General features: G+C 45.7%; 1 protein-coding gene across 1 annotated transcript in view; it reads left to right on the top strand.

The window, feature by feature from the left end:
* The window catches only part of OTOP1 (otopetrin 1), a 69,443-nt gene that overhangs the window by 41,831 nt on the left and 12,974 nt on the right, over nt 1-14,638 (top strand). Inside the window, exon 4 of the mRNA XM_040335422.1 lies at nt 6,557-6,615. Within this exon, the coding sequence (XP_040191356.1) occupies nt 6,557-6,615 (59 nt within the window). The remainder of the gene's footprint in view (nt 1-6,556; nt 6,616-14,638) is intronic.

The following is a 14,638-nucleotide window of genomic DNA, read 5'->3' on the forward strand; positions in this document are numbered from 1 at the left end:
GCTAAGATGCCAGCCTCCCTGGCTGTAAAGCATAGGAGGGTTTAGTTGGCTTTAATGGTTTCCATGAATAAGCAAAACACTTAAAATGTCTTTCATCGCTTTAATTGCTTTGAGGGTTTCCATGATGCATATGTTTAGTAAATATGTGATTTATTGCTGAAGAGCTATTCAAATATTCAATGTCAATGCTTTGCAGAGCACTGGAAAAATAATTACCAACAATGGCTTTGGCTGTAGTTGGTGTTTTGTTCTGATGTAAGTTTTCAGTGGAAACCTTTCTTATACACCCCGTCCGCAATTTGACACATCCTCGTTTTTTGATCTGTCCACAATCAGGAACCTACTGCTTCTTTCTGTTTCAATCGTTTTTATAAATTTTTTGATAAGAACAAGAAAAAAGGGATCAATGTGCAGAGCAGCGAACATTCCTTGCATGCTCTGTATAGACAACACAACAAGATATGGGGGCAGATCCACAAAATAATTACGCCGCGTAATTTTAAAGTTCCCGCATCGTATCTTTGTTTTGTATCTACAAAACAAGATACGACTGCATCTAGGATCGATCCGACAGGCGTACGCCTTAGAATGCCGTCGGATCATAGGCACATTTTTCCGCCGGCCGCTAGGTGGCGTTTCCGTCGAATTCCGCATCGAGTATGCAAATTAGCTAGTTACGGCGATCCACGAACGTACGTCCGGCCGGCGCATTTTTTTACGTCGTTTGCGTTCAGGTTTTTTCCGGCGTATAGTTAAAGCTGCTATATGGTGGCGTACTCAATGTTAAGTATGGCCGTCGTTCCTGCGTCGAAATTAGAATTTTTTAGTCGTTTGCGTAAGTCGTTCGCGAATAGGGATTTGCGTAGAATGACGTCACCGTCGTAAGCATTGGCTTGTTCCGGTTTAATTTCGAGCATGCGCACTGGGATACCCCCACGGACGGCGCATGCGCAGTTAAAAAAAACGTAATTTACGTCCTGTCACGACCTATTTACATAAAACACGCCCCCATCACAACGATTTGAATTGCACACCCTTACGCCGCCAAAGATACACTACGCCGCTGTAACTTACGGCGCGGATTCTTTCAGGATTCGAAAAAAAAAATTAAGTTACGGCGGCGTAGTGTATCTTAGATACGCTACGCCCGGCGGAATAATGGGCCGCTGACTGTGGATCTACCCCATGGTAGAATGTCTTGGCAATTGGGTTAGGTCCTCTCTAAGTTCATGGGTGAGTACCTGGCCACCAACAGAAGTAAACAGTGATAACAGGCTTTGCGCTATAGCTTGAGTATAGAACAAGAACAACATAAATACGAGGAGGTAGCTATCCCCCCTTGAATCATAATATGGTACAATAGGTCAAGGCCACCTATAAACGTAATCACTGAAAATAGGCCTACAAGGTAGGAAAGCCCTTATCCAGTGGTTATAGCTTGTAAAGCATTATTTTTGTTCAAATTTTTTATTGGTTATAGTCTTTAAAAACATCAATAGACAATGACAAAAGAAAAATATGTACAGCGTCACAAGGTAAGAATATACATAGAAAAAAACAACCAATATAGGAGCAGTATTGCGGGATATAACAGGTACAATAAGTCATGAGCATAAACTTAGGCCTCAGGAGACGTTAGTATATTAGAAATAATGCTCCAATACAACAATGTATAATGGGAATTTAAGATCCGTAGAGTAAGTTAGGGTAGTAATTAGCAACATCGATGAGAAGACTATAAACCAAACATACATTTGGGGAGAATAAGAAAGATCAGATAGGAAGAAACAAGGAAAGAAAAAGAAGCAAGGAGAGAGGGAGGAGAGGTAATCAGGGGAACTGCACAGACCCACGGGAGCGGCCAGGAGCGTTAAGAAAAAGAGGGCTACGTTTCTAACAAACGTTTATCGAAATCTGGAGGCAGAAAATGTTCCCACGGACGCCAAATTTTGAGATGTTGGGGGATATGGTGAAGTATTATTTATTACCAAGAATTATAATGGTCCCATGGGAAGGACTCCAGACTCCCAAATGTAAACATAGATAACTTAAATAAGAAAGGAAAAGGAAAGCTATTAGAGCATGATGCCAAGGCTGGCAGGAGTCAGGGAAACAATAGAAAAAGTATAAAAAGGAGAAGGGAAGACGAAAGTAGGTGGATTCGTCCGGGGACGTCTGATAAGATAATCTAGCAGTAGAGTTGATAAACAATTTGTATAGCATGGAGACGCCCCCCCCGCAGAGCAGCATCTTGCGTGCACCTGTTTTCGAACACAGCTCAAACTCCTTATACCGCGTACACACGATCATTTTTCGGCATGTAAAAAACAACGTTTTTCAGCATGTAGAAAAAAAATGTTTTTTTTTTTCCAACTTCATCATTAAAACAACGTTGTCCACACACGGTCGTTTGAAAAAAATGCTCTAGCAAAGCGCGGTGACGTACAACACGTACGACGGCACTATGAAGGGGAAGTTCCATTCGGATGACATCACCCTTTAGCTGATTTTGTGTTAGTAAAAGACGATTCGCGCTTTTCTGTCTGTTACAGTGTGATGAATGTGCTTACTCCATTATGAAAAGATAGTTTTACCAGAACGAGCGCTCCTGTCTCATAACTTGCTTCTGAGCATGCGCAGGTTTTTAACGTCGTTTTAGCCCACACACGATCCTTTTTTACAACCCGAAAAACAACATTGTTTAAAACATCATTAAAAAATGCAGCATGTTTGATTTTTTTTTTTGTCGTTTTTCAGAACCTGAAAAATGATGTGAAGCCCACACACGATCATTTTAAATGACATTTTTTAAAAACGTTGTTTTTCACATGCCGAAAAATGACCTCTGTAGAGGTTTGAGAAATATGAGGGGGGGGGGGGGCATATGCCTCTGTGGTCGAAATAGTTGCCTATACAGTACAATCCCTTAGGCCCCGTACACACGACTGAACATGTCTGCTGAAACTGTTCCGCGGACCAGTTTCAGCAGACATGTTCGGTCGTGTGTATGGCCGACCGGACAGGTTTCCAGCGGACATTTGTCCAGTCGACCATTTTGCAGCGGACAAATGTTTCTTAGCATGCTAAGAAACATGTCCGCTGGAAGCCTGTCTGTCGGACATGTTCGGTCATCTGTACAGACTCACCGTACATGTCCGATCGGCCGCCATCCCTCGCATGCGTCGAATCACTTTGACGCATGCGTGGAAGCATTGAACTTCCAGGGCCGCGCACGTCGCCGCGTCATCGTCGCGGTGACGGCGCGGCCTCGTCACCGCGTATCGTGTATGCGCGGATTTCTGTCTGATGGTGTGTACAATCATCAGACAGAAATCTCCAGGCGGACATGTCCGCTGAAAACGGTCCGGCAGGCCGTTTTCAGCGAACAGTCCGTCCGTCTGTACGAGGCCTAATTCAACCACCAGCCAAACCTATTAGATTGCACACCTGGTGGAAACGGGGGTTTGCCAAAAAGGGGAGCTACCGAGATATGTGCAGAACGCAGAGGCCATCTCCTACAGCACGCGTCCTACACATGCAATGAGTGGGAGAGTGTAGGGCACAGTATGGCTTTACGATGTTTCGGGGGAATACAAAGGACAAGATCTATTGTAAGTGGAAAACATACCTGGGCCTCTATTAAAACCCAAGCTGGTCGATAGTGTCGGCTATGAAGTTGGCAAAGTGAAGCGAGCTGTGCAGCCACATAAGGCCTCGTACACACGGACGGACAGTCCGCTGAAAACGGTCCGCCGGACCGTTTTCAGCGGACATGTCCGCACGGAGATTTCTGTCTGATGGTTGTACACACCATCAGACAGAAATCCGCGCATAAACAATACGCGGGGACGTGGCCGCGCCGTCGCCGCGACGATGACGTGGCGACGTGGGCGGCCCTGGAAGTTCAAAGCTTCCACGCATGCGTCGAATCAGTACGACGCATGCGAGGGATGGCGGCCGATCGGACATGTCCTGTGAGTCTGTACAGACGACCGAACACGTCCGACGGACAGGTTTCCAGCGGACAGATTTCTTAACATGCAAAGAAATTTTTGTCCGCTGGAAACTGTCCGATCCGCCGGGCAATTGTCTGGTCGGGCCTACACACGACCGAACATGTCTGCTGAAACTGGTCCGTCGGACCAGTTTCAGCGGACAGATCCGGTCGTGTGTACGGGGCCTAACATTTCCTAAAATCCCTACTGCTTCTTTCAAATAGTTGGAGGTCTCAAACCCATCAATTCTTTATTTAATTGAGGAAAAAAAAAGCTAGATGTTAAAATCTTTGTAAAATGATTTTTGTTTTGTGCCAGCTTCTCCATACCAGTCGCTAAGGAAATACTGGAATTCTACTATACATGTGTGCATATACGCAATGTGGAAGAATCCTTTAGTTATTATCAGGTTCCTTCAGATACAATTTTATTGTGTAGAAGAAGTTAAAGTGGTTTTAAAGACAGAAGTTTTTTTTACCTTACTGTAGTCTATGCATTTATGCCATTGGTTCCTGCTGCTGTCAATCACAGCCAGTGACAAGGGAGTGGGGACGGGGCCGACCAATGATCTGTGTGTCTTATGGACATATAGAGCAGGGCTTGGGAGCGAGCTTGCACGTGCCCCCAAAGAAAGCAGCTTGCTGCGTAAGCAGTCGCTAAAGAGGTGGAGCCAGAAGGGGTCCCCAGAAGAGAAGGATTGCACAGAGCAGGTAAGTATAAAAAAAAAATATTTGAAAAACAAACAAAAAAACACAACAAAGCTTTACAGTGGCATTAACTTTTATCAGAAAAAAGTTTGGTCAGCCACAGAAACCACTACAAGTTTAGAGAGCACTGTGATATGTATGAGTAGCCTAATGCCGCGTACACACCATCACTTTATGTGATGAAAAAAAATGACGTTTTTAAAAACGTCACTTTAATTGACTGTGTGTGGGGGAAAACGTCGTTTTATGTCTTGTAAAAAACGACCAAAAAAAATTGAAGCATGCTTCAATTTTATGTGTCGTTTTTCAAAAGTGCACTTTTTACTTCACAGAAATTGACCGTGTGTAGCAAAAAACGTTGTTTTCTAAGACGTTTTTTCATCCACGCATGCCCAGAAGCTACTTATGAAGCAAGCTTCAATGGTAAAACGTGGTGAACGTAACCTCACTTTGCAAGTGTGAGAAAACGATGGTGTGTAGGCAACTTCGTCTTTGAAAATTGAAGTTTCAAAAACGTCATTTTTTACTTCATAGAAAGTGTCGTTTTTTTTCATCACATAAAGTGATGGTGTGTACGCGGCATTAGATTTTGTAAGTAGATTTTTTTTGTAATATCTAATTATTTTAAACAAATATATTTACTTTATATTCACTATATAGTGGGAGTCTGCAACAGTCTTTCTATGCTTCATCTTTGCAATATCAATTTCAGTTTTGGTGCGGTACTCCCAAAGGGTTAAATACTTCTAAAGGGATGCAGACCCTGCAGCTTTACTCATCAAAACACAGAGGGCTAGATTCAGGTAAGAGATACGACGGCGTATCTCCAGATACACCGTCGTATCTATGAGTGTGCGGCGTCGTATCTATGCGCCTGATTCATAGAATCAGTTACGCATAGATTTGACTAAGATCCGACCGGCGTAAGTCTTTTACGCCTTCGTATCTTAGTTGCAATTTTGGGCTGGCGGCTAGGTGGTGCTTCCGTATATTTACGCGTTGAATATGCAAATTAGGTAGATACGCTGATTCAGAAACGTACGTTTGCCCGGCGCATTTTTTTATGTCGTTTACGTTAGGCTTTTTCCGGCGTATAGTTACCCCTGCTATATGAGGCGTATCCTATGTTAAGTATGGACGTCGTTCCCGCGTCAAGTTTTGAAAATTTTACGTTGTTTGCGTAAGTCGTTCGCGAATAGGGCCGGACGTAATTTACGTTCACGTCGAAAGCAATGACGATTTGCGGCGGAATTTCGAGCATGCGCACTGGGATTTTTTCACGAACGGCGCATGCGCCATTTGTAAAATACGTCACATATGTGGGGTTACAGTATATTTAGATAAAACACGCGTACACCATCCACATTTGAATTACGCGGGCTTACGCCGGACCACATACGTTACGCCGCCATAACACAGGGGGCGCAAGTTCTTTCTGAATACGGAACTTGCGCCCTAAATTACGGCAGCGTAACGTATCTGAGATACGTTACGACGCGCGGATAGATACTCCCATGTATCTGAATCTACCCCAGAGTGTGCCAGGTGATTATAATGAGCCAGACTCTACTATTCAGAATCAGTTTGCAAGGGACATGATGAAATGAAAAGCTATTTCGTAAGAGCAATACAAGGTTGGAATCTGCTACAATGTATGGCCAAATCCCTACATTGAACATTGATCACCCAGATGGAATTGTTTTTTTCTCAAGTGGAGTTACTGTTTAGGTTAACATTGTTTACTGAAATCTTCATTTCTTTTATCTTTTAATTGCTTTTAAAGTGGTAATTATATATATATCACAATATTATACATTCATTTTAATTATAAAAGACTGCTCTGCTTTCTCCTAGGTATACTTTTTATGGTTCCATGCAAAAGATGTCATCCAGTCCTTTAAAACTCTTGAAAGGTAATGATCACTTGGTTGAAATGGTAATGGTAAACTATATATATATTTTGCACATGAATGTAATAATTTACTGATGTTAATACGCAGGATCTTGCTGGCAGGCCGATCTCCAGTTAAAATTGCAAGTTATGTCCTGTAAAGACCTCATGTATACATGTGTACTGCACATAAACCCGCGTACACATATATATGGGTTAAATAATTTTTCACCCTCTTTACCTGCCATGGTTTCAATGTGTATATGCTTATATGCACACATGCATATATGCATAAATTACTGCAATCAAATGTAAACTTTGAACATTTTTTGTATGGCTCTGAATGCATCACTTCATTATGGATCTTTGTGCAGCAGTGTGCAATGTCCCATTGACAGTGTTCAGATCTGTAAAAAAAAACATTTCACTGCTACAAACCTGTTTTTTTAGTCCAAGTGTGCAAGGCCTAATGGTTTTGAATCAGTGTTTTCATAATCTTTGGTTTATGAGGGGGAGAAGTAATTGCTCTAAGGGCTCTTTCACACTGAGCGCCTGTACAGGTCTGTCTGTCAGTTTTTTTTGCGGACCTGTACGGGCGCTCCGTGCTCCTCTATGGAGCCGCGGATGTCAGGGGTGACTTGCCCGCTGACATCCGACCCGCTCCGATCCGCCAAAGTGTGACAGAGGAAAAACCTACTTTTCCTTCCATCTGGCGGATTGGATCTGGTGAACACGGGCATACGGTCTGTGTTCATCCGATCCCCCCATAGGGGGGAGCGGAGAAAAGACAGGGCGGTCCCTGTACAGTGTGCGGGGACCGCCCTGTCATCCGCCGGCTCAGCGGCTTCGGGTGTCCTCTTCGTCGGGTCCGGAGTCCTTCTGCGGTGTCCTCCCCGCTCGATCCCCGCTTTCCCGCGCGGAGTTTGAACACTGCGCCGGCATATACCGAGCACAGTACACTCGGATATAGTCGGGCAGGCTCGGCTACTCTCGCACTCACGTCCTGGACGTCCTGTACGTCCAGGATGTGAGTGCGAGAGGAGCCGAGCCTGCCCGACTATACACGAGTGTACTGCGCTCGGTATATGCCGGCGCAGTGTTCAAACTCGGCGCGGGTATCGGCGTATATCGCGCACCCACGATTTTGCCCTGATTTTCAGGGCAAAAAAGTGCGCGGTATACGCCGATAAATACGGTAGATTCATTGGGCGTCAGACACTTCTTGAATGTAAAAGAGATTTTATTTCTCTTAAAAGAACTTTGGTAGAGAGAGGGTTAGGGCCAGGACATCCTTAAGTAGTTGCAAGATTAATTGGCAGACTCAGAGACTTCAACAGGAGGACAGCCATACAGGGAATGGCATCCAGTGAGACGCCCCACATCTGCATGTGTAGAAATGCTGTCTCCTATGGCAACAGTCTTTAACAGTTTCTGACACAAAGTGTAACAGTTCCTTCACTTCCACTACTATTACTTCTTGTATTTCTTCAGCCCACTGTGTTCCCAGTCTCTCTCTCACTAGACTAGATGATTCACTGCCATTGAATCCCTTGAGCTCCTCCAATATTCACTGTAGTATCTTCCTCAAGCGTCACCCCCGCCTCTCTGATGGGTCCCTAGCTTGGCACTCAAGATACTTCTCAAGCTTCACCCCAATGGCCTGCTCGTTCCCTGGCTTGACACACAAAGGCTGCTCTGCAAGCGTCACCTTCGCTGGCTAGATGTGGCCACTCTTGAATGTCATAATTAGAGCCATTTTTTACATACATTTTTCACTGCAATACCTATTCCTGCATAGCATCTCTTTATACTATTCAAGCATCAATGTCATTTATTTGAATATAATAAACTGGATTTATTTTTAATTATGTTACCTGCTTCTTTGCTTTCTATTAACCTACAGAATCCTAACAAAGGTTATCTCTTTTGGGCATGCCAGAGCTTAAATGTGTAATCTATATTATGGGTGTGGGACTGCTGACTTTACATCCCTTTAGAAGCCGACTTATCCTGACAGTATAAAAGTATAAATATTAGAATCTGCATAACTATATAGCCAACCTCCCTCCTTCCAGACTAGATTAGCTCAGAGCGGCTCTGGTGACTGGGCGGTGGTCACAATGCCAACCCACACCCCCTTAACACAAGAGCTCACCTTAGGCAGCAGAGGTTGGGGAACACTGCCATCACAACCCCCCCCCCCCCCAGGGCGGCAGCTAGGAGGATCCGAAGGCCACAGTGTGCAGGGGCAGCTGCGCCACCCGGGCAGAGAATAGTGACAGGCTCGACTGCAGTGGTGTGAGGAGGAGGAAAACAGACCAGGCTAGCGTGGCACCGGGGGTGTTCTCCGGATGAAAAAAAACTGCAGCCAGGGCTCTCGCCATACTCGGGATGGTGTCACCCGACCCAGGTGCGGAGTGTACAACCATAGCAAGGCCACTGACACCCCCAATATGTGTGGCACCCGGGGGAGACCACCCCCCGCCCCCGTTGGTATGCCACTGGGGGGGTAGGCCCCTCCTAAATACTCAGGTTCAGGCCAGTGGGGACAGGAGAGTTCAAGGGGAAGCTGGAGATGGAGTGCTGAGGAGGCTGTCTGGGTGACCTCGGGCCTGGGGCTTGAGTGCTGGAGGGATCCTCTCAAGACACACAGAGGAGTCCTGTCCAGAGACATGGGAGCAGGAGTGAGGGCAGCAGGAGCCAGCGAGCACATCCAGGACGTCTTCAGGGAAAAGTCAACCGGGTGGACTGGTGAGTGTGACAGTCTGTGAGGACTGTAAGAAGTAGCCAGGAGGGCTAGTGAAAGATGTAGCTGCAGTCAGGTGGGTTGACAGTGTCTGAAGAGGTGGTGCTGGGATTAGTAGCCACAGCAATGTAGCTGGACACTGGACCTTTCCTCTACACACCAAAAGGGTCCGTGGTCCCTGCCTGCAAAGGGCTTTTGCTTGATCTGGCCTTGCCAGATCCCTCAAACAGTGTTCCAACTGGGTCTGTGTTGTTTCTGCAAGTAAATGATGTGTTGGAGGATGAGGAGTATATGCAGGAAGTGTTTTTTCCAGTCAAGTGGGCATCCCTTAACCAGTTGGTAACCGCCCTATAGCCAAAATACGGCTACAGAGCGGTTCCTGTACTCTAGGAGGGCGTCAATGTACGTCCTCCCAGAGACTGCGTTGTGCGCGCCCGAGCGGGCGCGCACACGCGATCGCCGGTGCTCGCCGGGTCTACGGGACCCGCAGCAACAGCACTCGCGGTAAGGAGCCAATGGAAGCGGCTCCTTACCACGTGATCGCGCCGTCCAATGACGGCGCGATCACTTGTAAACAAACCGGCGTCATGTAATGACGCCGGTTCCTCCCTCTCCTCTCTGTACCGTTCGGTACAGTGTGAGAGGAGAGGGAGGGGGGGGGGATCGGGCGGCAGCAGCAGCCGCCGCACTGTGGGCTGGATCTGTGACAATTGCAGTCACAGATCCAGCCATCCCTGCGCAATACTCTGCTGTAAAAAAAAAAGAATGATGAGTGCAATACTCTGCAATACCCCACCCCATACTCTGCAATACCCCACCCCATACTCTGCAATACCCCACCCCATACTCTGCAATACCCACCCTGGGGGGGTGGGGTATTGCAGAGTATGGGGGGGTGGGTATTGCAGAGTATGGGGTGGGGTATTGCAGAGTATGGGGTGGGGTATTGCAGAGTATTGCACTCATCATTTTTTTTATTTTACTCTGCAATACCCACCCCCCCATACTCTGCAATACCCACCCACCCATACTCTGCAATACCCACCCACCCATACTCTGCAATACCCACCCATACTCTGCAATACCCCCCCCCATACTCTGCAATACCCCCCCCCCATACTCTGCAATACCCCCCCCCATACTCTGCAATACCCCCCCCATACTCTGCAATACCCCCCCCCATACTCTGCAATACCCCCCCCCATACTCTGCAATACCCCCCCATACTCTGCAATACCCCCCCAATACTCCGCAATACCCTCAATACTCCAATACCTTGCAATACGTCGCCTATGGGGATTTTTAAGTAGCAACGTTTGGCGCAATTTCACGAGCGTGTGCAATTTTGAAGGGTGACATGTTGGGTATCTATTTACTCGGCGTAACTTCATCTTTCATATTATGCAAAAACATTGGGCTAACTTTACTGTTTTTTTTTTTTTTTAAGCACAAAACTGTTTTTTTTTTAAAAACACGCGTTCAAAAAATTGCTGCGAAAATACCGTGCAAGATAAAAAGTTGCAACAACCGCCATTGTATTCTCTAGGGTCTTTGAAAAAAAAGCATATATAATGTTTTGGGTTTCTATGTAATTTTTTTAGCAAATAAATGATGATTTTTACATGTAGGAGAGAAATGTCAGAATTGGCCTGGGTGCTCCAGAACGCCTGATGGTGCTCCCTGCATGTTGGGCCTCTGTATGTGGCCACGCTGTGTAAAAGTCGCAAACATGTGGTATCGCTATACTCGGGAGGAATAGCAGAATGTGTTTTGGGGTGTAATTTGTAGTATGCATATGCTGTGTGTGAGAAATAACCTGCTAATATGACAGAAACTAGATTTTTTTTTTTTTTTTTACAGAATTTTCAGTCTTTTTTCTTTTATAGCGCAAAAAATAAAAACCGCAGAGGTGATCAAATACCACCAAAAGAAAGCTCTATTTGTGGGAAAAAAAGGACAAAAATTTCAGATGGGTACAATGTTGTATGACTGAGTAATTGTCATTCAAATTGTGAGAGCACCGAAAGCTGAAAATTGGTCTGGTGATTAAGGGGGTTTTCGTGCCCAGTGGTCAAGTGGTTAATCATCCCATCCCTATCTAAGTTTATTGACCCCCCTAATAAAATACAAAAACAAAGTTGCTGAACTGTTTCCTGTGTCGATTGAGCATGTGAAAATTCAGTCTGCCTGGCTGTGCAGCTTGGGTGATCCCTATTCACCAGCGGCTAATACGGGGGATGCGCTGCATTTGCATTTTGTGATCTTTCTTGATATAGAGGGCTGTATTAGTCTTGAAAAGCCCTGGCAATTTAATTGGTGGAATGCACCATCATACCTGTTCTGTCTTTAATTTTAGCAATATAAGTAGCTAACTTTTGGCATGCAGTGCTCTCACCAAGATTTTTCCTAGTTATTGCTCCGTTGGTAGCAATTTCTGGCCACCATGTTGAAGGAAAGGATTGTGTCTTTCTCTGAAAGTGTTTATATTCATCCTGTTTATAAACGAAAGCTTTGAGTGTTTGGGAGTCTGTATATGTACATGTATATCATGGAGTAATGTGTGGATTCATGCTTTGCATTCCTTCTTTTTTTAAATCTAATGGATAATAATATGCCTCTAATATAAACTCCTAGACAGTGGGGTAGATTCAGGTAGCTGCGCTTTATGTTACGGCAGCGCAGCGTATTGTATTTACGCTACGCTGACGCAACTTACAGGAGCAAGTGCAGTATTCACAAAGCACTTGCTCCGTAAGTTGCGGCAGCGTAGCGTAAATGGGGCCGGTATAAGCCTGCGTAATTCAAATGTGGAAGGGGGGCGTGTTTTATGCTAATATGTGATGACCTGACGTGATTTACGAACGGCGCATGCGCCGTCCGTGTACATATGTGTGTCCAGTGTGCATTGCTTCAAATGACGTCGCAAGGACGTCATTGGTTTCGACGTGAACGTAAATTACGTCCAGCCCTATTCGCGAACGACTTACGCAAACGACGCAAAAAAAAAAAATTTCGAAGCGGGAACGACGTCCATACTTAACATTGGCTGCGCCACCTAATAGCAGGAGCACCGTTACGCCGAAAAAGCCTTACGCAAACGACGTAAAAAAAACACCGCCGGGCGCACGTACGTTTGTGAATCGGCATAACTAGGTAATTTGCATACTCTACGCTGAAAATGACGGGAGCGCCACCTAGCGGCCAGCGTGAGAATGCACCCTAAGATACGACGGCGTAAGAGACTTATGCCAGTCGTATCTTAGGCTAATGTCGACGTATCTTGCTTTCTGAATACAGAAAGAAGATACGCCAGCGCAGATTTGAATTTACGCGGCGTATCTATGGATACGCCGGCGTAAATTCTCTCTGAATCCGGGCCAGTGTCAGGAAAATGTAGGGGTCAAAGAAGGAAGTAATTTCGAATTTCAATTTGTTCATTACCATGAGATTTTAAAACAGTGAATCATTTAGCCTCCTATAGGTTTTTTTCGAAAAGGTGGACCGTGCTAGTGTTTTTGAGGCATGATCCAAAGGCATGATAGATGTAGAAGTGAGGGTCCGGATTCTAGTAGCTGATGGTCTAACAGTATAACAATTGAAAAAAATAGGAGTAATCTTTTCTTTTCGGATGCTGTACAGGCCATATATCTACTAGTTGGGCCTGGTGTAACAATTGTTTGAAAGAGGTTACATGGGAGTTTGGTGTGTAGGGGGATTTTGAAGTTGTGTCAAATTCAGGATCCAAATAAAAGCAATCAATTTGCATTTCTTGAACTCCAAAATCTTCTTCAGCACCTTTTTTGAGAAGGAATTGTTTATTAAGGCAACAGACGTTCGCTAGTATGCTTTCAATGTCAAAGGCTAAATTAACTTTTTTTTTCTGAATTCCAACTTCCCTATCCACCAATATACCATTAATGTACCTATGCTACAGGAAAAAAACCTGCCCCAGTATTACGGGGCGGGCTTTACCTCAGCTGCCAGTTTCTTCTATAGAAAACTCTTCCGTGACTTCCTGGTATCCGTCCTATAGGACCTGAAAACTGTTAGGCTGGGTTCACTCTGGTAAGACACGACAGTGGTACTACTTTGGATCCGACTTTGCACCGCGACTTGAAGTTTGACATGCGTCCGACTTCAATAAACAGGGATCCGACTTCGATCCCCGGCAATACCAGGCACTGTGTCTGGTATGAATCTTGAGGAGGAACTCCACGCCAAATTTTAAGTAAAAAAACGGCATGTGTTCCCCCTTTAAGAGCATACCAGGCTCTTCGGTCTGGTATGGATTTTAAGGGGAACCCCCTATGCGTAGGGGGGGTAGGGGGGCGCCCTGTGGCCCTCCACCCCAAAGCACCCTGTCCCCATGTTAATGAGGACATGGGCGTCTTCCCGACAACCCTGGCCGCTGGTTTTGGGGTCTGCGAGTGGGGAGGCTTATCGGAATCTGAAAGCCACCTTTAGTAAAGGGGCCCCAGATCCTGGCCCCCTACCCTATGTGAATGAGTATGGGGTACATTATACCCCTACCCATTCATCCGAAAAAAAGTGTCAATAAAAAAAACACACTACGCAGGTTTTTAAAGTAATTTATTAGGCAGCTCCGTGAGTCTCTTTTGACTTCTTCTTCCCTCTCCGGCTCTTCTCCGCTCTGTCTTTGGTTCTTCTCCCTCTGTCCGGTGTCTTCTGTCGGGCCTCCTCTGCTATCTTCTGCTCTTTTGCCTGCTCTTTTGCTAGCTCTTGCCCGGTCTCCTCCATTGTCTTCTTCCTTCTTCTGTTCTTCTGATGTTGACACAACGCTCTCTCCGGCTGTAATGCCGTGTGCGTGATGCGCAGCGACTTATATAGGCATGGGGCGGGGTCACCGGGTGATGTCCTCCAGTGACCCCACCCCTTATGACATCACTGCCCGGGGCATGATGGGATAGTGACATCATACATAAGGGGGTGGGGTCACAGGATGACATCACCCTGTAATATGCATTACAGTGGGAGAGAACGTTGTGCCAACATCGGAAGAAGAGGGAAGAAGACAACAGAGAAGACCTGGCAAGGGCTATCAAAAGAGCGGGCAAAAGAGCAGACCATAGTGGAGGAGGCCCGGCAGAAGACACCAGACAGAGGGAGAAGAACCAGAGACAGCGGAGTAGAGAAGGAGAGGGCAGAAGAAGTCAGACCCCTGGAGCTGCCTAATAAATTACTTTAAAAACCTGCGTAGTGTGTATTTTTGTTTACACTTTTTTTTCAGGTGAATGGGTAGGGGTACAATGTACCCCATGCTCATTCACATAGGGTCGGG

This window comes from Rana temporaria, chromosome 1 (genome assembly GCF_905171775.1).
Source record: "Rana temporaria chromosome 1, aRanTem1.1, whole genome shotgun sequence".
Taxonomy (NCBI): domain Eukaryota; kingdom Metazoa; phylum Chordata; class Amphibia; order Anura; family Ranidae; genus Rana; species Rana temporaria.